Source organism: Drosophila willistoni (genome assembly GCF_018902025.1).
Source record: "Drosophila willistoni isolate 14030-0811.24 chromosome XR unlocalized genomic scaffold, UCI_dwil_1.1 Seg144, whole genome shotgun sequence".
NCBI classification, from domain to species: domain Eukaryota; kingdom Metazoa; phylum Arthropoda; class Insecta; order Diptera; family Drosophilidae; genus Drosophila; species Drosophila willistoni.
In genome coordinates, this window is record NW_025814057.1 from 1806090 (window position 1) to 1829946 (window position 23857).

At 39.2% G+C, this 23857-nt stretch overlaps 4 protein-coding genes across 4 annotated transcripts; 1 reads left to right on the plus strand and 3 right to left on the minus strand.

Annotated features, from left to right (window-relative positions):
• Positions 1-402: 402 nt before the first annotated feature.
• Positions 403-7699, minus strand: LOC6639055 (zinc finger and BTB domain-containing protein 17). Its single transcript, XM_023181239.2, has 3 exons — positions 7076-7699; positions 1639-2134; positions 403-1570 (listed from the first exon to the last, which is right to left on the minus strand). Exons 2-3 carry the CDS (start codon positions 2079-2081, stop codon positions 661-663), a joined length of 1353 nt encoding a protein of 450 aa, XP_023037007.1. The 5' UTR covers positions 2082-2134; positions 7076-7699; the 3' UTR covers positions 403-660.
• Positions 7700-12144: 4445 nt separating this feature from the next.
• Positions 12145-20736, minus strand: LOC124460691. Its single transcript, XM_047012088.1, has 24 exons — positions 20462-20736; positions 20150-20402; positions 19997-20076; positions 18503-18901; positions 18277-18442; positions 18121-18210; positions 18006-18060; positions 17424-17618; positions 16713-17349; positions 16398-16650; positions 16238-16340; positions 15993-16025; positions 15736-15930; positions 15038-15677; positions 14723-14975; positions 14550-14659; positions 14204-14330; positions 14115-14139; positions 13955-14029; positions 13492-13878; positions 13140-13414; positions 12920-13074; positions 12384-12546; positions 12145-12318 (listed from the first exon to the last, which is right to left on the minus strand). Exons 1-24 carry the CDS (start codon positions 20704-20706, stop codon positions 12145-12147), a joined length of 5088 nt encoding a protein of 1695 aa, XP_046868044.1. The 5' UTR covers positions 20707-20736.
• Positions 17965-19677, minus strand: LOC6639522 (gustatory receptor for sugar taste 64b). Its single transcript, XM_002062430.1, has 6 exons — positions 19638-19677; positions 19017-19406; positions 18503-18941; positions 18277-18442; positions 18121-18210; positions 17965-18060 (listed from the first exon to the last, which is right to left on the minus strand). Exons 1-6 carry the CDS (start codon positions 19675-19677, stop codon positions 17965-17967), a joined length of 1221 nt encoding a protein of 406 aa, XP_002062466.1.
• Positions 20737-21930: 1194 nt separating the features above from the next.
• On the plus strand, positions 21931-23820 carry LOC6638545 (gustatory receptor for sugar taste 61a). The gene is made up of 8 exons (XM_002062428.1): positions 21931-22099; positions 22222-22413; positions 22479-22673; positions 22754-22920; positions 22988-23110; positions 23176-23330; positions 23397-23649; positions 23731-23820. The coding sequence occupies exons 1-8, from the start codon at positions 21931-21933 to the stop codon at positions 23818-23820; spliced, it is 1344 nt and encodes a 447-aa protein (XP_002062464.1).
• Positions 23821-23857: the final 37 nt, after the last annotated feature.

Here is a 23857-nt window from a genome sequence, read left to right on the forward strand (position 1 = left end):
AAACAAAAAGTTTTAGATATATATATTTAAGTAATAGGTATGTATAAGATTAATATGAATATATATATAGGTATATTTGAAAAAATTCGTTTGTTTTTCCTTTTTGTTTTGTTTTTTTTGTTGTTTTTTTGAGGGGGTATGAATATATTTTATAAGATTGAACATTAAAAAAAAAAATACTGGTCACATTTGCGTGTGTGTGTGTGTGTGTGTATTTGTGTGTTTTGTTTGCTCTTGTCAAAGTCTCTAAGTCCTCGTTATGACTAATTGTAAGTGAAGATCTAAAGTTCTAGTGATCAAACGATCTAAATATACATATATATATATATACCTAGAAAGAAGCAACTTTCCATTTCTTTCTCTTCTTCTTCTTTCTTTCTTTGTTTTCAATGTAGATTGTATTTGTTTTTTTACTTGCATCTTTTGTTTTGTTTTTTTTCTCTTTACTTTTTGGAATCATCTACTCTCTAATGGTAATTTTATCACATATTTGTTGACTAAAGTTCATTTTCTTTTTTTTTTTTGGAGATGGAAAAGGGGTTGGGTGAAGTTGAGTTGAGTTGAAGGGAGGGTCAAATAGGAGTTAGTTGGCGATTTTTGGCGTCTTTTGTATCTGTGTGTGTGTGTGTTGGGGGGGTTGTCGATTCCGTGTGGATACATTTAGGTCATGATGGCGTAATTGCCAGTCAACTCGAAGGGACTTGTCTTGGCTGAATGTGTGAAATTGTTCTTTGGCGAAAAGTCCACTGGCTGATCCTGCGGTGTGGATATGGCTCCGGTGGCCACTGCTGTTCCAGCTGCTGTTGTGGATGCTACTGTGGCTGGACTCGAAACTGAATAGTGTAGATAGGTCGCACCTAATGGATGCAAATCCTGATAGATGACAGCTGTTGGCTGTATAACACTGATGCGTTTAAAACGATCATGATCCTCGCTTGTAGAGGACATCATAAAGGATTCCGAACGGTAACCAAAGCTACTCAATGCCGATGAGGATGACGATGATTGCTTGACATTGATATCTCTCTTCTTCTGTAGCAGTTTGTTGGCCAATGTCGATTTAGCCGAGTCTTGGGAGGCAGCAGCTAATGCTATCGTTGTCACCAGCTTTGGTGACGACGACGACGACGACGAAGATGATGAGGAGGACGACGAGGATGATGATGATGATGATGAAGAGGAGGAGGTTGATGGTACAGTCGATCTACGTGTTTCGGTTCGATTTTTCATACACGAACTCTCCTCATGCTTGTAGAGATACGATTTCAATGCGAATGCCTTGCCGCAACGTAAACATGTATGGGGCTTTGTATTCGAGTGGGTTTGAATGTGGGCACGGAGATTGGATTTATCGGCAAACGCCTTGTCGCAAACACTGCACTTGAAGGGCTTCTCTCCGGTATGGGTGCGTATGTGGCCCTGCAGCAGCCAGGGACGCGAGAAGCACTTGCCACAAAATGTGCACTCGCAGCCTTGATTGTGTGTCCGCACATGCATCGAGTATGCCGGCATTGAGACATAAACCTTCTCACAGTAGGGACAACGCCGTGCCTTCTTATCCATAATTGACCTACAGAGAGATAATTACAATTATCGTTCGGACGTTCGGTGTGTGGAAATGTTGGATGCCTGACTTACCTATGGGTTTGTCTATGGCGTGCCAGATTCGATGAGGTGGAATATTTCTTGCCACATTCAGGGCAAATGTGGTCATCATCAAGGAGAGATGGTGTAACAATTTCACCGTTCGGATGATGATGATGATGTGGATGCGAATGCGAATGCGGTTGCTCCTCGCTGGACTGTTGGGCACTGCTGCTGCAACTGCTGCTGGCACATGAATTCGAATCGGATATGGTGCATCTACGCAATTTCCTGCGATCAAACACTTTGTGGCTATAATAGTTCGAATCATCGTCCGATGAGGCATAAAAATTTGTATTCATCTTCATTTCGGTTTCACTTTGTCTCTGTTGTCTGCTGGCTGTACTTAAAGGACCCGCTGCCAGGGTGACATTAGCCAATTGGGTCAAGTTGTACAGCTCTTCGGGTATGGGTGTATTTTGCTCAACTTTGGTCATGCTTTCCAATTCCAATTCCTATCCAATCCAATTCGATTCGTTAGACAAAATTCCTGCAAAATGTGAGAAATTCTCGTATGATGAAATAGAAATGACTAGACGGAATTAGATGACGTATAGCAAAAAAAGAGAAAGGTGAAGCAACTTGCTAAATGAGTCCCAGATGCGTCATTTTAACGACGTGAATAACAAATAAATATATCTATCTTAAAGATATATCCACATAGGAGTCTGCTAGACAAAATTTAATAATTTAATAACGCAAATTCGTATCGCAATGCCCCGCCCCTATCTACAAAACATTGCTACCCACAAAAACCTCTTCATCATCATCATCATCATTATAGATAGATCTTTTTAAATTATCATCAAGTTTTTCATTTAGTTATTTGTTTATTTTTGCCAGCATTGCATCAATTTATAAATATTAAGGACAAAGTAGAGAGGCCATCACCAAAGTCACTTTTACATCCCCATACCCATACCCATACCGATATCCATACCCATACCCATACCCATACCCACACCCAATTCCCATAGTATACAACCGTATACGGGGCGTATGATTAACGTCAGAATCACAGAATTTCTCGCACTTGTTGGCTTTGGGGTTGATGTTGCCGTTGCCGTTGCCGATGCCGTTGCATTTTCCTCTTACCATGTTGAATATAAATTTATGTCGAAATGAATGCGCTTAATTTGTTGTTCATGTTGTCTTGGCATTGATTAATCTAGCCTACGTAATTGGCACAACTCTCTAGCGTCAGTCAGTCAGGTGGTGTGTGTGTGTGTGCGTGTGTATCTCTAGAGCATTTTCAAAAAGATGGCCTAGTTGAGAGAGTGACATTTATTTATTTGATTATTTATGACCCTTTTTCGTGTGCATTTTATTGCTTTCTGATCATAAAAACTAATGAAAATCACTATAAAAGTCATTCTAATGAGCAGAGAAATAGCAACAATTCATTCAAAGGGAAATAGATCAAAGAGCCAGAGCAAATAGTTGGCAAAATGGGAAATTAGAGCGACAAAAGGAAGATAATGTAATCAAAGTAGAAAAAAGGGAACAAATTAGAAAGAATTATGAAACAGGAAGTAAAACGAAACTAAACTATATTAGAAATTGATACTCACATAACCATAAGAAGGACAGATAATGAGAGAGGGAGACAGAGAGGGAGAATAGATAATGCCAACTGTACTTTGTTTAGTTTAAACAATTTCAACTGATTTTCATTTCATTGGAAATGGAAATGCAATCAAAAATTTCTACTTAACAGAGCCTACCTTAACGATAATGTATAGATTTCATGTTTTCGATTGGATTATCTAGTCGACTAGCAAAATAATAACGCATCTTTCTCTCTCTCTCTTTCACTCTCCCTCTCTATCGATCTGTCCGTCTGTCTGTCTGTTAAAGAGCCAATCAAATTTTATATATCCGCTCGCACTTGGGCAAAATTTTTGTTTATTGTTGAAAAATTGTTCTTTTTGTTGCTATTGTTGTTTTTGTTTTTCGTAATCGTCTAAATAATCGATTAATGCTTATTGCCACAATAAGCAATAGTTAGAAATGTACAATGAGAGAAAAGGGTGTTTGGGTACAGGTGGGTGCGGTGTGCGGGAAGGAGGAGGAGGAGGAGGAGGAGAAGGAGCAGGTCATGTGCAATATGGGGCGGCTGTTTTTGCGCTTGATTTTTGTTTGTTTCTTTAGCGGCCGTTATACCGTCTGAGGCCAACCGCATGATATTCGGTCATGGTGTGGGTGCCAGCTCCTCGCACCACCTCCACCACCACCACCACCGCCATCTCGGCGAGACTTTTGCAACCTGTTGAGCATTCTTAGCAGCCAAATGAAAAAAAAAAAACCCAAATTGTTGTTGCCGCAACGCGAAGAGTACATCAAAATGTTTGTGGCCATTAAAAGCAACAACACAAACGAAAAAGAAAAGATTTTTTTTTTTGTTCGTTTTGCCAAAAGGTGGGTGAAGGTGGTTTTCCATTGAAAATTAAGAGAATACTTGTATCTCGTTCTTTTGCATATATAGATGAATGTATATAGAAATGGAAATTGATAGATTCGAGTGTGGGATGCCAGACGTACAACAATTTGTGTCTAAGCAATTTGCGGCCCATTTATTTATATATGTATACAACCCGAAAGTATTTCGCCTTACATCCCCATTGCCCATTGCCCAGGCCCAGGCCCAGGTGGTTGCTTGTCTGATACAATATATACCTATGTATGTACATATATAAGTATATGTATACCAGGTATTGGTTCCAAAGAAAAGAAAAGCAACAAAAAAAAAAAGAATAAAAGAAACGACAGAATTCTATTCTCTAGAAAATTTCAAACAGCTGACAAGTGGGAAAAAGTTTTGTTCTTCTTGTGGTTGGGGAGGAGGAGATTCTCTTTCCGACCTCCTCTAACTACAACAACATGGTATAGGTACATATTCATATTTGCAATATTTTCCGATGCCAGAAACATCTCAACACACAAAATAAATGAAAAAAAAAAATTGTAAAGGAAAAAAGGAAAATGAAGAGAATGTCGCATGTTTCTATGACAGAATGTTAATTAATTATTCGTTGGCCCGTGCGATCACAGATCGGTAATCGCAGATGACAAGTCTGAAGAGTATGAAAGGAAATGCGGCAACTGGGTGGAGGGTGAAGGGCGGAGGGTGAGAGAAGGATGCAGGGTTGCCAAAACAGCGACGATAATTGGTGGTGCAGGTTCAGGTTAGATATATATCTGCATCTATTCCCCTCCTGTCATACACGAAAACATGTGTCTGTATATGTAGCTGGCGCGATTCGGTGGGGGAGGGAGGGAGGGAGCAAGCCTTCGAATTGAACTGCTTTCATTTCGTTTGGGTGAATTATGACATGTTTATACTTATGACTGAGGAAATTGTTTTTTTCTATTTCTATTTCTTTTCTTGGCCAATATCCTGAAAACCGAACAAAACGCAACAAAAATGTCTCTGCATTGAATTCAAATTCGAATTGAAGATATAGAGGTAGAAGAAGAATGAGTGGGAACAATAATGAATGACATTGAATAAGTCGGCGTACAATAACTTGTGATTTATGTGACTGGCAACTGGAACAGCAAACATTTCTATAATCAAATATCACAAAAATTTTTGTTTTATTTTGCTTTTTAATTGGCATACAGTGCGGCTTAATCGAATAGTTTCACCTTGTTAGATTCTTAGCCTCTCGACGATATATATTTGCACGATCATTGGGAAACTACTTAATGAAAGAAAATCTCAGAATGTCATAGAATTAGCATTGGCACCTTAGAATCTTGGCACAAACACTCAAAGTTTAAACTTTGCAAAATCTATTAAGATAATTCAACTCAACAGTCGAACCTATTTAATTGGCCTGCAGTGTACAATATTTGGGTAAAATTTCGCTAATAACAAAAATGCGTTTTGATTCATGAATATCGAATACAATCTGTTTAATTATGTCTTGGGACTAGAATATTGCAAGCCTGCCTCAATATCCAAAGGATTAGTTAAAAAAGCCAACAGAAATAAGTTAAGAGGCACCGCCAAAGAGTTTAAGCTGGATTTTCATAAACTTCTTGGAAACAGAGAGGATTATAAATCACAATTAAAAACATATGCATCGATTTAATTGGACCACATCAGAGTCTTTTTAATAATAACCTCAATATTTTTTGCAAATGCAATGCATTCCCTGTGAACCGCAAAACAACAATGGACCATGGAAATTTGTTTTCTGTTTTTTGTTTTTTGTTTTTTTCTGAACTTTTTGTATACAATTGGAATCGGTAGAAATTGGTTGTTTTCTTATTTTTTGTTTTGTTTTTTTTCTGCGCAAATTGATCGGCAAAGCACACGCAGTGAGTCCGAAAAGAAAGTTCAAAGTCCTGTTAATGTACACAGAGAAAAAGAAAGAAGCAAAAGAAATGTTAATGGCGTTGGCGGCGGTGGTGGCCTTAACGCATTGCATGCTGGTGGCTGCTGCAGCGATCTTCCTATTTTTAAATCCAAAAAGAAAACTGCCAAGGGGAAGGGGAATGACAACGACAACGGCAACAGCACGACCAAGATGAGAAAAACGGGCTACACGGGGGCAGAAAGAACAGCCAAGAGGCCAGAAGAGAGATGACGATGTGGGGTGTGGGAGGGAGGGAGGGGGACAGATTGAAAGTGTGTGTGCATAGTTTACATTTTAGTTCAAACTTGAAAAATGCAAATGCCATAATAATAAACAAATGGCGCCACGGGTCGAGTTCGAGTTCGGGGACTTTTCGAGTCAATGCCATCCATCCATCCATCCAGCCCAGCCCAGCCCAGCCCAGCCATCCATACATACATCTAGGTAGGGAGTTCTGGAATGCACGATGCTATTATAGGAGATTGTTTACCGCATTGATCCCTCATCAATCGTTGCCTTAACCATTGAGTTTTTGAAGGTAAATTGTGTTTACATCGACAATTTACAAACTGTATAAACTCAAGATCAGAAAGGATGCATGTGGAATAGTATAAAGAAAAGATAACCCCCCGATGTAAGAGAATTTTGACATTGCTTCGTCATGTTACTATATAGAGATTGCGAGAGAGAGAGAGACAGAGAGAGAGAGATACTATATATGCGTATTCTCTATATACTAATTCTACGCAATTTTCTTTTCTAGACAATGGGAAAACAAATTTGTTGCTCTTGTTTTGCTTTGTCATATCCTTTGCCATTTCCCTATTCTAGCCAATTTTTGTTGTCTCACACAAAATGTCAAAATATCAAACGAAATAATAATATTAATTTAACAAGTGTGATGTCGGTTCTTGTTCTATCTCTATCTCCTTCTCTCTCTGTGTCTCTCTCTGGGGGGTGAGATTATTAAATATTGAAATTATTTCCTCAACACTCGAAAGAGTTTGATCAAATGGTGAATAGAATATCAATTAATTGGCTAAAACCGAATTTGAGCGGAAACTTACCCTCTCAAATTTGATGGGGGGGATGCAATCTGGAGATCCGGCGTATTTATTTATTTTTTGTTTTTGTTCTTTGGGGATGGATTGAAAAGCTGTCGTTCACCAGAGATTTGTGTGTGGGTTTTTTTTTTTATATATTTAACTTTTGTTTTTTGGGGCGATTGATTGATTCTGGCTGTCAATATGTTTGCACGATTATATCGAGAAGAGACGTTATGTGAATGATTCAGATAGAGAATCGATGCGCCATCAATAATATATCACACACAATGTACTTAATTCGTATGCTCTGAAGATTTTCACGTATTTCATCATACAACCACATACGCACACACACACACACACACAAAGATGTGTGATAGCTGGTTGGTGGTGGGTGGGTGGAGCGCTGGTTAATTGCTGCTGCTGCTGCTGCTGGCGATGATGATAATAATGATGGTAGTTTATTTAACCGATCCTCACTAATTATTGCAAAACGAACAATCAAAAAAAAAAACAAACACACACACAAAACGCCGATCGAAATCGAAATGTCGGGAAAACTTTTTCATATATTGTTTTTCTTCTAGTTGTTGTTGTTATTGTTGCTGTTACTGTTGTTGTTGTCGATGACGATATTCGTCGACAACGCAACGCCACGAGATCTCAGGAAGAACTGAATGTTCTTCAATATACCACTTACAGTTTTTACATCTTTTGCGGGCCTCCAACCGTACGTACACACACCTAAATCAGTGTGCGTGTGTGTGTGTACGTAAGCCGAGGGAGACGTAGACACGACAGCAAGCAGCTGTTTTACGTTTTTACCCCCTCCGATAGCGAGGATCGGCCCGATCACGAGAGGAAGACCCAGCTAGCAGCGAGAGGCAATACCACCGCCGCCTCCGACGATTGGACAGAACAAGTGTGTGCGGTTTAAAAATAAATCGAAAATAATGTTTTTATTATGCTCTCCCTCTTGCTCTCCTTCTCTTACTCTCTCCCCCCCTCTCTCTCTCTCTCTATCTTTCTCTGTGGTCTGCTTGGTTTGCTTTCCCAAAAGGGAAAACTACAGTTGCTCCTCCGGTGGCAGTTGGTGGCATCATCAAGGATAGGGACCACTGCGCAGAATTTTCATATTTTTCTTTTTGTTTTTGTTTCTAATGCAGTCAGTGTCAAAAACCTCGCACAGAAGTCCATCCCATGCGTTGGGAGAGAGAGAGAGAGAGAAAAGAGAATTCTCTAGCCGGTTAAGAGATTCAAACACAAAAATTCCTATTAGAAGTAAATTGTAAAGTACATACATGGTGGAAAGAGGGTGGGAAGCTGAATGGAGGTGAGGTGGGGCTGCGACAAGGTAAGGCAAGTTTAGGGGTAAGGGGACAGAGAGACAGAGAGAGAGAGAGAGAGAGATAAAGAGGATGACGCAGTCGTGCAATTTGGCATTTTCAACAAAAATGGGAATGTAAGTTTGTCCGTGTGTGTGTGTGTGTGTGTGTGCCTGTGACTGTTCGAAATAGATTCGCTCACCTGTCCACCTCCCCACCCTTCTCTCCCTTAGACTAGGAACACCCCCCCACCCTATGCATCCCCTCATGAGCTCGTTGTTCGAACAGATCCATCACAGGTGTTGTGGTTGATTTTTTTCTGCTTTCTGTTTGTTTCTTTTTTCGAAAATTTTCAAACTTTTTCAAAAGCGTAATGAACTTAATGTCGCTCTGTCAGGTGTCGGCTTCATTTGCTTTTTGGTTGGTATTTTGTGTCTTCTCTCTGTATCTCTCTGTATCTCTCTTTTAGATGTGAATTTCGAATTTTGTAGAAGAGAATGTGTGTTGGCGGAGATTTGCCTTTCCTAGGATTTTCCAAGAAGGTTGCACACAAATTATGTAATATTCTACTAAGGTAAGAATAAAGTGAAGCTGATTTCAGCAATAAGTTAAGCAAGTTCATTCCTCTATTTTCAAGTAACATTTTCTTCTCTTTCTAGTACGGGTTGTTAAATGATGAAATAGGCTCAATAGAGCCACTTACTAGCTCCTAACTAGTAGCTGATAGATATTTCATGTCTGTATTTTTGACTAGACGAGATATATTCAGAAATTTAACGAAAGGAAATGTCCTAAGGCTTCATTTCTCCATTACATCTCCGAAGCCATCTCCACTACAAGCTATGTCCTGTAGAGATAGAAGGATCCCTCTATATAATAAAGCCTAAAATTCTATTATGCCAAACTCTTAGGTAGTTTTAGTTAATCGATTATTTGTTGAAAACTGCGACAACAATTATTCTCTTGTTAAAATGAAGAATTTCCTTTATTTATTTTCTACTTTGCGTGTGTGTGTTTGTGTGTGTGTGTTTGAGCATTTACATGCAGATTAATGAAATTATTTATGCGACCGCCAGATTTATATTTCAATTTAAAATCAATACCAAAAAAGAAAAAGAAAAGAAAAATTATTTACAAATAAAACATAAAGAATCAGATAGAGATGGAGAGATATAGAAAGAAAGAGTAAGGTTCTTGGTTCTTGTTCTTGTTGTTGTTAAGTATTTGTGCAATTTGATTTTGTTTTATTTTGAATATATATTTGCTTATTTATCTGTATAAATAATGTTTTGTGAGAAATTTCTGTGTACTGGATGGAATTTATGGTCTCTGCCCCTGGCTGAGGATGTTCTTGATGCTAATGATGATGATCATGATGATGATGATGATGATGATGCATTTTACCTACGCAAAGAAACCGTTGTATGAAGCAAATACCGCAAGCAGTTAAAAATAAAGACCCTGGGGCACTTAATAAATGCAGCTAAAGGCGAAGATGGAGTAGGAGATGGAGAAGTCAGGAGGCAGGAGGGTGTAGGGAGAATGGAAATATGCAACAGCAATTGCGCAGCAAGTGAGAAGAGTCAAAGTCAGAGGCAGAGACAGAGTCTCGAGTCTGGAGTCTGGAGTCTGAAGAGTGAAATGAGCGGTGGGAGGTTGACTGGAATCAGGACGAAAATAGATTTATGGTCGATGCCGTCGCCACCGCCGGAGGAGTTGTGTGTCAGTTTCCAGAATTTCTTTACTTACTCACTTACTTTTTCTTTTTGCGCTCTGGGTGAGATTTGTTTGGTTGTTGTCGAGACAGAAGCTTAGTTGGCATTGGTCTTGGTCTTGGTCTTGGTCGTGGTCTTATTGTTGGTGTTGGTCTTGGGTTTTTGTTCTTGGGGACCTGACACTTCCTTCCTATATTTTCTTTCTTTGTTCAGCGTGTCGGTCGGTTCTTATTAATTGCTGTGATTAAAGACAACACTGTTGCCCACAGAATGTCTTTAGCACATGTCCTCTGTCGTCTGTCGTCTGCTCCTTCTCCTTCTCCGCCTCCTTCAGAGACTACTTTCCTTTCTGTTGCAAATCCTCCTCTATCTCTCTTTCTTTCTCTTTGCATCGTCAGTGGCCCATCTTGACCCTAGCATTCAAATTGCATTTCCATGTTGGCGCCAGACAAAAGCCACCACATTTTCACATTGGACTACATCTTCATCTTCATCATGTTCATTATCTCTTTGTCTTTGTGTGAAGAAGAGAGAGAAAACAAAAAAAATACATTTTTGTGTGGGCTGAAAGTGTGAAAATTTTGCTGAAGCTAAAGAAAATTGCTATTATGGGTAGGCGGCGGTATTGTTGCAGACGAATGATTTTAATGGCATTATATACAAGAGAATTACATACACACACACACACACACACACACACATGCACATACATGCGGACATATTAACACATATAGAAAATAAGCAATCATTTGCCCATAGTTTAAAATGAATTTTGTTTTTTTTTGTTTTTTTTTTTGTATATTTCGAACTCAAGTGTAGAGCTATAACTTATATCGTCACATAGACGATCAACGGCCAATTATCCAATGGAAACGTCCTGTTTACAGGAGTTCCAACACAATTGCTCAAAACCCATTTTTCTTCTTCTCAACTTCGGCACCTGACACTACTGACACATGCCCAAAGTAGATGACTAAGGGATCAGGCCGGATATGTGAATGCAATTCAGAAAAACAAAAAAAAAAAAAACACTGAAAAGGGAGTTTTGGATAGGGAGGATTGGGTCGTGCCGCCGCCGCTTTGAAAGAAACATCATAAAGTTCTATTTTTACGGATGCTGACAACAACCGACAGAGTAAGGGAATGAGAGAAAGAGACAGGGAGTGAGGGTTATTCCTTCAACTTCGTCTTTTGCATATATGTATGGATGGATGGATGTTTAGGTATGGGGAGGAAGTTCAAAAACTGTAAATGCTTATTTTTGAAGAGCAAGTGAAGCGATCGCACGGTGCGGACGGAACGGCACGATCCGAATGATTCCTTTAGGTGGCAGCCACTTTGTGCTTGAGGCATGTGCCTCGGCGCGCCACTTGAAAATTTGCCTCACCTCACCTCAACGCAACTCCACTTCTCCCTTCTCTGGCAGTGGCTGCGCTGCCTGGTGTTTATTGATCGAAAGATCGAGACGAGAGTCGGGCGGATTTGGGCGGGAGGTGGTAAAAACTTCAGGGTGGAAGAGAAGGAGAAGGAGAAGAGGAGGTTGATCTTTGAGCTACATACATACATCTCTTATACCGTGTCAAAATTCAAACGAAACAAAAGCGGAAATGTTTTTGTTTTCTTTATTTTTAACTAAAACAAAAACAACTAACAACATAAGGCGACCGACCAAAGAGGCCCGAGAACCGGCAAATGCTATGTGTTTTTATATGGAAAATGGGGAAAACTTTTTTCGCCTCTTTGTTGTTGTTGTTGTTTTTGTTGTTTTTCCTCATTTTGGTCAATGAACTTTTTCGTCTTTAATTTGGCTAATGTCAGCGTGACGATGGGACTAGTAAGACGTGCATACATGTACATATGTAATGAATGTGTGCTTGTGTGTGTGGAATTTTTACTCAAGTCAAAAAAGATGAATCATGGCAAAAGTATTCAACAGGATCCCTTAAGAGTGAAGGCTGAAAATGAATAAACGAGTGTAAGGAAATTAAATTAAATTTCATTTAATATGTATTTCATTTTCGTAGTACAAATAGTAAAATGTAATGCAATTTTATTCTTCATAACAATCCATTACTTTGTCATCCTTGTTGAATTGTAATAGAATCAACTCGTAGGTAACTATTGTCCCAGCTACGGAAATGACAACGCCACGTGTCAAGCGAAAGAACTTCAAGCCGGTCAGGGCAACCGTGTCCATGTGAACCTCCTCGGAGAAGCGTTTTAGCTGCAACACAGTAAGAAGAGAGGACTAAGCTATCATCTCTGATGGTCTCAGTCCCAGTCTATTACCTCAGTGCACCAATATTCACGAGGCACCAGACGAAAGATCTGTAGAGGACGCTTGGACTCATCATTAATGCTGGCACTATAAAGGGAAAGTATAAAGGTGCGCCCCAGCAGATAGATGAGCGAAAACCAAAAGTACACTGTCTGAGAGGCAGATGGTTTCTTTCTGAAAAAAAAACCAGATCAGTTAATGAAAGATTCTTGGCAATAACATCATTATTTGTTTACACCAAATGAACTAATATTTGAGAGACCTTTAACAACTATTCCCTGAGTTATTTACTGAGTATACAATGAGCTGTCCAAGAAACAAATAAAAAGCTTTTGGAATATCCTGCTACCAAGAGTTGGATATCTTTTGAAAACAATAAATTCTTTGTTAGCATATTGCATACTCTAGGGTACAAAGTTCTCTTAGATATGACTTTGGATATGCTTGATACTAGAGCACTTCATAGCTTCCCATGATATAAAAGGATTCCAATTGCTATAAAAGGATACATATTCGTGTGCAATTTGGGATGTTGTTTTGTACTTACTGCATACTTTTTAGAATCTTGCCACAAATGAAATATAAATTATTACTGAAGCATAAAAGGGTTATGCTCGATATGGCATCGTCCACAACTTCGCAGAGTTTGCAAAGATTGCGAAAATTGATTCTACACTGAATCCAATGTTCCACAGTTGTAGGCTAAAATCGGTTTATATGAATCGGGTTATATGTATGTCGAATTAGACAACTTTTTTTTAACTTGCCAGTTTGGCGGCCCTTTCCATGTGGTCATTCAATTGACGAAATCTTGCTGCCAAGGCCACACTCACGGCCATCACAAAGATATCGTTAAAGTTCCAAGCGAATGTTGATAGAATATTAATCACTTTGCCCAATATGCCCATGAAATCTGTATATTCTATGAAATGGAAAATTGACGAAAAATTCAAGTATAAATAACTATCGATTGGTCTATTGGGAAATATGGGACATCCGTTTACAAAATATATGGTCGATAGCATCGATAGCAAATGCTCCACTAGACGAAAAAACACAAAAAGAGAAAGAATTAAGATAGATGGCCTTGATCAGTTGGTCAGTTGCCTTGTCATTTACCCAACGAGCACATGGTGGCCACCAAAGTGATCATCTTGATTTTATGGGCCAATTGGCGACGCTGTTTTCCCAAACGTAATGGTGGCAATTTGTCCTCGACGATCTGCCATTCCTGGACCACTGCTGGCCATTTACGGGCCAGCTGAAAGAATGCCAATGATATGAGAAAAATGGAACCATAGAATATCAACGTTTCCACCGAATCAAAATTGAATTGCACATTCGTCACAAAGACCACCAAATAGCCAGAGGTTATGCCAAAGGCCACGATGACCACCATGGCATAGAAAGTGCGCAGACTCCACCATGTGAAATTGAGATCGTCAGCGAATCGCGAGCTAATACCTCGCACAGGCATGAGGGCGAAAATTTGGGCAATTATTAGCACTAGAAGTGAAATACGAAAATGTAATCTCTAAAATTTGAAATACACCAATTAACTAGCCCTAGTTATTGAATTTACCTGGCTTAATGGCCTCTTGAAAGGAGCCATTATAAGTGTAATCCTCATGCCGACCATGGCGCAAAAAGGCTTTAACTGGAATTCAATTGGAACGAATTGAAAATAGTTACAGACAGAAGTGTCCACTTGCAAGTTTACCCTTTGACCATTGCCAACGAACTTTTCTCAAAGTTTCCAAGGATACACTAGGAAGGGACAGAGGAGAAGGAAAGAGATTGAATTGGAATAGTTGAGATCCCTTGGACTTACTCGCTGTCTATGCGGGATTTCGACCAAAAATGCACTCGTCGGTGCTTGGTCCTGGATGCCGTCGTTGTTATTGTTGTTGTTGTTGTTGTCTCCTGACCTATCGTTCTGGCCATGTTGAAGTTCACAACTGACATGGTTTAGTTGCATTAGCCGCCAGTTAGGGGCTTATCTCTGGTCTATAATCTTTGTGTGCCAAATGCAAATGCAAAAAAAAAAACAAATTGTGGTCAACTTATAAATTATGCAAGTGCAAAAACAAAACAAAGTAGTTGCTGCTGCTGTTGTTGTTGTTGTTGAAGGTTATTTTTCTAAAACGTATGAATGAAAACAAGTTGTTTAGGAATAGAAAATGCTCATGGATGAGCCCGCCCCACGACTGCAGATACTTTTCTGCACCTCAGAGCCAGCCAATTGGTTAACTAACACCAATTCATAGACCATTAAAGTGGCAGCCATCTGGAAAAAATGGAACGCAAGGACATGGAAATGAAAGCTTATTAAGCCATAATTATTATTTACCGCAAATATTAAACGTCGTGTCATAAAGAAATAGCCCTTGCCACTTAACGCAAATGCTTCAAAGCGAAATATTTCATTTAGGCGTTCCAACTCCACACACCACAACTTCGTGGGTACTTCATATAGGGTGTAGGATATCTCTTTGGCCTCTTGAGGTATCGAAGAGGCAGCAAACATCATATTCGAAATGCGGGCAATGACATAGCCCAAACAGAACCAAAAGTATAATTCATCCATGTAACCGCCTTTGGCTCTTGAAAAATATTGAATGTCTAATGAGTGAAATCTCGTTTCTCTCTGAAAGTAAAAACTCACTGAAAACTGTGATAGATTTGCACACAAATGAAATACATGTTATGGGCACACGAGCATAGAATCAGGCCAGACAAATGCTTATCATATAGTTTAAATAAATCGCTCAATTCCAACAGATCGGAGAGAGTCTCTTGCCAAAAGTCATGGATTGGCTGGCGTTGCCAATTGTATTGTCTCAAGTGCCAATGGAATTGCTTGAAACGCATCTCCATGCTGCGACAAATTAGAATCAAGAATATATCGACGAAACTCCACACAAAGGTCATCGAGAGCGTTGTCCATTCGAGGAAGGGTATAATCCAAACATTGTAATCCATAATTGAGAACAATTCATGGCGCTCGCGTTGAAAATAGTTTTGCCAGAAATCCACATTCAATTTGCATTCATGTATCTGCATATAATTGCTATAGACGGCACTGCCCACATAGGTCAAGTGCTCGCAGAGAGCAGCCAATGTTAGAGCAAAGCCCCAGATACGCAGACGATGACCAAATTGATTGCCCAATGGGCAACTGTAGCGTTTCTCATGGAATATCAATTCACATCGAGCAGTTCGCTCGGCCAATTGTGGCCAGTGGCGTGAAAGGGAAAGGAATACACCGAAACAGAAGATGCAAATCACACTAAAGTTAAGCGAACCTACGCACAGAAAACAGCTTAGGAAGTTAGGAAGTTATCCACCATATCAACGACTTACCCATGGTGTAGATCTTAAGACCATTCTGTATCAGCAGTCTGGCCGAAAGCACAAAGTCTAGGCCAGCAAAGAAATAGGCACATCCAGTCAAAACTATCACAGGCGATAACCAATGGAATCGTATATTTTCAGCCATACATCCGGGTCCGACACCAGAGATGGGAAAGACCCCGAAAAATTGTGCAATCACTAAAACTGACAGCGAAGAGACTTGTCACTTGTCATAATTTTCTTTCCTTTATGTAATATACACTTACAGGGACCCAATGCATGTTGCAGTGTATTTCGCTCTGGCATTGCAACAATTTGAATGAAGGTAATGTTCACAATTATCACCCAACCCGCAATGGTGGCCATATAAGATTGAAATCGTTGTCAACTTGACAGTTTTTATAGACACGCATTGTACTTATATTTCAAATATTTGTATGTGTATGCATATTAAGATAAGATCTTGATTAAACATATGCCATTTGGTGTTTCACTTGTTAGGAAAATATACTTTTCGAGGAACCAACTCCGCCCTCGCAGAAACCCTTTTCCACGGAAGAACCAGCCATTTGATTAATAAGTACCAGCTCATAGACCATCAAGGTGGCTGCCATCTAAAAAATAATAGTTTGTATCAAAAAAGATATACTAATTAAACTTAGTGAACCAACAGCAAATATTAGGCGTCGTGTAAGAAAGAAATAGCCCTTGCCGCTAAGGGCAAATGTCTCCGTTTGGATAATCTCATTCAGACGTTTCAATTCCAGACACCAAAACTCAGTGGGCACCTCGTATAGTGTATAGGATATCTCCTTTGCCTCCTGCGGTATGGCGGAGGCGGCAAACATCATGTTTAATATACGCATAATTACATATGATAAACAAGTCCAGAAGTATAACTCATCCATTATGGTTCCCTTAGATCTAATAGATAGAGATAGATAAGGATAACAAAAGGAAATGCCTTAAACTGAACTTAAACTCACTGAAAACTATGATAGACTTGAACACACACAAAGTACATGTTGTGGGCACAAGATAGGACAATTAGTCCACTTAATTCCATGTCGTAGAGCTTCAGTAGCTCACACAGGTCCAATAGATCGCTACGAATTTGCTGCCAAAACTCATTGGAGCGACGTTGCCAGGCATTCTGACGGATACGCCAATGCAATTGCTGGAAACGCATTTGCATGCCGCGACACACCAGGATCAGAAATATATCCACGAAATTCCACGCGAATGTCATGGACAATGTGGTCCACTCGATAAAGGGTATTAGCCAATGTGAAAATGGAAATATCACAAACAATTGCTGACGCTCACGTTGAAAATAGTTTGCCCAAAAGTCTACAACCAGATTGCATTCACGGATTTGCAGATAATTGCTATAGACCGCACTGCTCACATAGGTCGAGTGTTCCAAGAGGGAGGCAACCAATAGACCCACACCCCACCATCGAAGCCGGCTACTGAATTGCCGAGCCATCCTACAATCGTAGCCCGGTTGCAGAAAAATCAACTCACAGTTCGCCGTCTGTCGTGCAACTCGTGGCCAGTGACGTGAGAGCAACAAGAAGACACCGAAACAGAATATACAAATCACACTAAAGCTGAGGGAGCCTTCAAAAACCATTATGCTTATTCAAATACGTACGTATCCAAAATTACCCAAAAAAAGAGAATCTGCAACTCACCAATGGTGTAAATTTTCAAGCCATGGTCCAAGACCACTTTAGATGATAGTACAAAATCCAAAATGGAAAAAAGGAATATACCAACGGCTATAAAAAACGATGGTGAAATCCATTGGAAGTGCACGTTCTCCACCGGCGAATTGGGCCACACTCCGCACACTGGCAGAACGCCAAAAAACTGGGCCAGTGTTAAAACTAACAGCGAGATCTTGGAGAATTTCAAGAAAAGTTTTATGGATTTACAGACAAAGCCTTCACTCACATGGTCCGATGGCGTGTTGCAAGGTATTTCGATTATTGGTCTTCATTTGTTCGCTGTTCGCGACGAAATGGAAGAGAACTTAACTGAAAATTTGCAATTTATCAAACCATAAAAGGGGGCGGAGTCACATTTGACTTGACAATATATTTTCGCAAGATTATAATCTTTTAAAAACAAGTATGGGGGGGGGGGAAGGGGCAACAACAAACAACAAACAAAAAATTTCTAGCTATACATAGGAAAAATTAAAATTAGAAATACGTTTCTTTTTTTCTTTTTTTAATATTCTCTGCAGTATTGAGTCTTTTGCCTAATGGCACCTTGATTAATAACATCGGATATCATAAGCTCATAGGTTATAATGGTAGTACCCATCTAAAAATAGAAAAATTTAGATAATTCTCTGCTTAAGAAAATCCCAAAATATTTACTTACGGTCAGGACTAGTTGTCGTGTTAGTAAGAAGAAGCCATTGCCAGATAAAGCGGTCATATCATTACCCAATTGCTCACTGAAACGTTGCACCTGCCCCACACAAAAAGGAGAAGCTATAAATGAAAGTTAGTCACAATACCAAGTTAAGATTTATACCTCAATGGACCAAGCCTTAGCCGGGACATCTCTAAGAGCAATGACAATTTTACGCTCAAAATCATTGATGGATGAGGCCACAAAAATGGTCAGCATAGTGCGTAATATGGCAAAGACCAGAGAATACCAAAAAGCCAACATAACAATAAAATCCACTCCAATATTTCTAAGCAAAAAAAAGAGTTGATAATATAGATATTTCCATTTCGAACTACCTTGCACTCACTTGAAGCTATTGAAGAGCTGAAAACATATGAATGACATATTATTGCCAAAGGCCAATAGAACCAAGGGGGCAATAGCTCCGTCTAATAGACGAACCAAACGCTTCAAGGCCAAATAATGCTCACGAACTTCAGTCCAGAATATGCCTGGCATCACCTTGCGATGAACTGCAGCAATCCGACGATGCAGCTGATGGAATCGGGCTGCCAAGCCGATGCCAATGCACATTATAAAGCAATCGGTAAAGGAACGTGGATATGCTATGGTCAAGTTGATCCATTCGAACAGGGGCAACAGCCAGAAGTGATAGGGTAAAATCATATACAAATGAGGACGTTCCCATTTGTAAACGCTTTCAAAGTAGGTGACATTGATTTTGCATTGTGTACGCTCCATATTGCTGAGATGAAACGAATTGAGCAACAGCAGGCAGTGCTCCACTATAGGAAAATATGATTGTCGTATGTTTGATTATCCTGGCACTTTAGAGAGAGAGATTCGATAACAAAACTCACCCAGGGCCGATGACATTACTATACTGAATACTATATAGATTCGTTTCTTAATTTTATATTCACCATAGAAACGATATGGTACGCTTAGAAATAATTGCTCCACAGCATGCCATTTTCTCATTATCCTTGGCCATTTAATGGCCAATCTCCAGAAGAAGAAGTGTTCAAGCAAACAGACGATATACAAGGATAGAGTGCTCGAGTTATGGAAATTAATGGCCACATTGCTGACAAAATTTAACACGGCACCAAATTCACATATATTCAATATCGCAATGATGATCGAATAGAAAATATGTGGACTTAACCATTTAAATACAATGCCCTCGACATTCAGAGAACGTATATGGCTCACTGGCAACAGTGCGAAAATCTGTGATATGAATAGCACTATATAATATAATGTAGAAAAACGTTAGAAATTTGTGAAATTTGAAAAGGAAATGAAAACAAAAATGATGAAAAATGATATCTTCAACCAGAAACAGGAAAGTTTATCTGACCAATAACTATTTCTTATTTTTTTTAAAGGAGTTATTTTTCTCTCTTTTATTGAACCATGAATCGTTTCTTAATTGGTTTGTTTTCCCCTCTTTTTTGTCCACTTAACACTTTACACACCTTTTGAGACAGCGCTACAGAATGTTTCACCCTGCGGCATGGCCAAATGAGCACTGGACTCCCCAATAGACAAACCAAACGGACTTGCTTCGTAATTGAATACAAAAGGGGGCGTGGTAGCTTTGTATAATATTTTTTGCAATGTGTGTGTGTGTTTTTACAATTTACAAACTATTTAAATGCTAATTGCTAAGCCTGTCAGCTGCAACTGACATGACAAATGACAACCAGAACAACAACTAACAATAAGAGGATGGGTGGGAGTGGGGTGGGTGGAGGTGGAGGTGTGAAATAGTGGAAGGGAAGTTGAGGAATATGAAATTCAAGTGCCGATAATTGGTTCATTCACTCAAGCGCACAGGGGAAGCAATCCTTTGCGTCGATTGGGTTCATCGAATTGCAATAAGACCAACTCGTAGGTGACAATAGTTCCAGCCATCTGAAATGAGGAATATAAAAAGAAATCCTTTCTTTTTTTTTTTTGAAGATGGGGGAGATTTGGAGATACTCACTCCAAATAGTAAACGACGTGTTAGAAAATAGAATTTCTTGCCCGACAAGGCCACCGTTTGTGTGGTCATTTGGAAAATCAAACGTTCCACTTCGACACACCAACTTCTTGTGGACACTCGTCGCAATATGCCCAAAGCACTCTTGGACTCATCATTGATGGCCGCAGCGGTCAGGAAAACGAATGCACAACGTCCAATCAGATAGAGCAGGGAATACCAAAAGTACACATAATTGATGGGCCAACGCAATTTGCTTGAATTGAGAAAGACTTGTGAAAATCAGGAATCCAGGAATCATTCCGGAACACTTACTTAAAGACATTCAATAGCTGATAGCACACAAAGTATAAATTGTTCACACAGGACAACAATATTAGACTGGACATTACATTGTCCACTCGCTCCAAAATTTCACACATTTTCACATAATGTTCACGTATCTCGATAAATGTGGATTCTGGTATCATTTGCTCCGATTCCAGTTTGCGGATGCGTGTCGAGATTTGCTCAAAACGATAGGCCAAACCCTTGCTAATCATCATAATGAATAAGTCCATATAGTTCCAAATGAACGTGCAAATGCCATTGATTAGCTAAATGAAAATGGTTTCGAGGTGATATTCGGAAATAGTTTGCAATATTTTCTTACACTTACCAGCACATAGACAGCAATGAATGGGCTATAGGGTACAATTTGAAACACATAGGAGTAGTTCTCTTCCATATAGGCATCAAATGTTACCACACTTGAGGTCCGATTATCGGTAAGAGCACAAATATGTCGGCGTTTCGTATAGCTAATGATTGCCGATGTTAAATACAAGGCATGTTCGCCGATTGACATGGCTATAATGATCAGAGCGGCCAAGCGGATACGACTTGCTAGATTGGTTTTCGGTATTTCGTAGGGTGGACGAGTGAAAACCATTTCCGTGCGTGTCCAATATCGTATCACTGGTGGCCAATGTCGGGCCAAATCAATGAATATTATGCAAGCACTCTGCACACAGGCAAAAAATACAAGACCGACTGCGAATATACATATACATATATGAAATATAGAAGTCTGAACTTCGAGAGACTTTAATTGATCTCACCGAAATTCTTGGCATTTACTCCAATTTTGAGCAAGTGCTTCAATGTGCCCAGGGTTAATATAGAGCTGAATACCATGAAAATTATTGTAAACATCATTTGAATGGACTTGAAGGCAAAACGTATGCGTTTTGGATTTGCCTCCCAGACACCTGTCAATGGCATTATGGCAAAACATTGCGCCAATAGCATGACTAGGCACACAGAAATAAGAGAAACAACAACAACAATTTCAATTTGAAATCCATAATAAATTGTTTTGCAAATACATTTTACATACTGGGATAGACGGCACGATGGAATAAATCCAATTTGGCATAATCCGTATGCTTTTCATTTGCCGCCAAACTGAATTCGAAAGTCTCCTCTTTAGTTGGCGGTATATCCGCGGAAGGAGTAAATACTTCATCTGCCACTTGTTGATGTAGAATTTCCCGTAGTTTCGATTCACGTCCTGTCATGTTGCTGGCCAATTCGCTACTAAGCTTTCATGCGAAATTTGTTTTTACACCGGCGGATTTGTGTGTAAGAGGTGAGGGGGTGTAAAGGGGGTGAGGAAATTATAGGTTCTAATTTAATCAACATGCAGTGTGGCGAATATTGTAAACAATAATTATGAGACAAAACATAGTTTAAAAGGGATTAACAGCCAAAGGACAGTAACTGCAGCTAGTTTGTTCTTAGCCATGTGGCAAAATGGTGGCACTGCATTTAAGCCTGATGCAAATATTTTGCGTCATCTCAAGGCGAAAAGACAAAAACAACGAGCCGTAGCAGAGGTCAAGCTACGCTGTCTTTGGGGTCACAGTAGGAATTTCGAAGACCTGGATACATTTCATCGAGCCATCAGACCGTGTAAATATTTAAGACAGAAAATCAAAAACAAGTTGGGAATTATAAGTGCTAGTAATCGTTCGAATAATATACAATTGTAGAGTTTCCTTAACGAATTTTTCGTTAATTTTAACCATTTTTAGATCTATGTCTAGCACAGATTTTTGGAATTATGCCATTATCAAATGTATTGAGTAGAGATCCCCAAGAAGTGAAATTTCGAATGCGTTCCATGGGAATGGTGTTTACTGTATTATTTCTATTGCTTGGAGGCCTTAAAACGATCATTGTGGCCGATAGATTACTCACAGTAGGATTGAATGCCAAAAATATGGGTAACAAAAAAACAAAAAACAATTGAATTTAAAATCCTTATTAGTTATTATTTTTGGATATTTAGAGGGCTTATTCTTCTTTATAATGGGCATGATAATATGCGCTTGTTTTGTCAGCTTTGCACGCTGTTGGTCACGTCTCATCGTACCATGGAGTTGCTTGGATATACTGATGCTCTTTCCACCCTATTTACCTCCAAGGAGAAGCTTAAAATATAAACTACGTTTGCTTGGCTCCTGTCTTAGTATTGTGGCTATGGGTAAGTATAATTTCTACAGAAGTCGATCGATTTGAAATTTGTTGGGTTTATACTTTCTCTCGTCCTCTCCGATTGCACAGTGGAACATGCCTTATATTATGCGTCTGGCTATTATAGCTATCGCATGCATGTAGTCCATTGTCATACGAATCATTCAAGGATCACCTTTGCATCGTATGTGGAAAAAGAATTTGCTGATATATTTCAAATAATACCATACAATATTATATCAGTTTTTTATGCATTTGTATGTAATCAAATCTGAAAAATATTTTCCGATAAGCATTTCTTTGTTTTTTTTTTTTTGGAAGCAGTTTCTAAATGGAACATTTACCTTCATTTGGAATTTCATGGATCTATTTATTATGTTAGTAAGTCTTGGTCTTGCCCAACGTTTCCAACAGTTTTCGAAACGTGTTCTCAAATTGGCTAATTGTGTAAGCTATATAGGTTCTTACTATTCTATATAGATTTCGATTTTCTAACACAGAAATTTACATAGTTTGTTCCGGATGCCTTGTGGTCAGACATACGAATGGATCATGTTCGATTGTGTGAACTGTTGGAGCTTGTTGATTTCAGCATGTCTGTTATTATATTGATATCGTGTCTCAATAATGTCTACTTCATTTGCAATGCCCTACTTGCCATATTTACGTAAGTATATAAATGGCTAGTTTGTTTTTTTTTTACTAACATCAAATACTTTTGATTTATGTACAGCAAACTGCGTTATACTATCAATTATATATATTTTTGGTACTCTTTAATATTCCTATTGGCCCGTACATTTTTGGTCTTTCTGTGCGCCTCTCAAATAAATGAGGCGTCTCGGCTACCCCTCAAAGTACTCTATATGATACCCAGTGAATCTTGGTCACAGGAAGTTCAACGTTTTGCCCAACAAATAACCAATGAATATATAGCCCTATCTGGCTGTCGCCTCTTCTATTTGACACGCAAAAGTTTCTTTGGTGTGAGTTTTTCACAAAGACAACTAACACACACTTAACTTGGAGAATGTGAAATATGGATTTCCTTTTTGAATTCTTATTAGATGATGGCCACTTTGGTTACCTATGAGTTTATGCTATTGCAATTGGATGCTAAAAATCGTAGAGCCGGACTCCCCGAGCTATGTGCCTAAAAATAAGATCAGCAGATCTAATACACATGAGACTTGG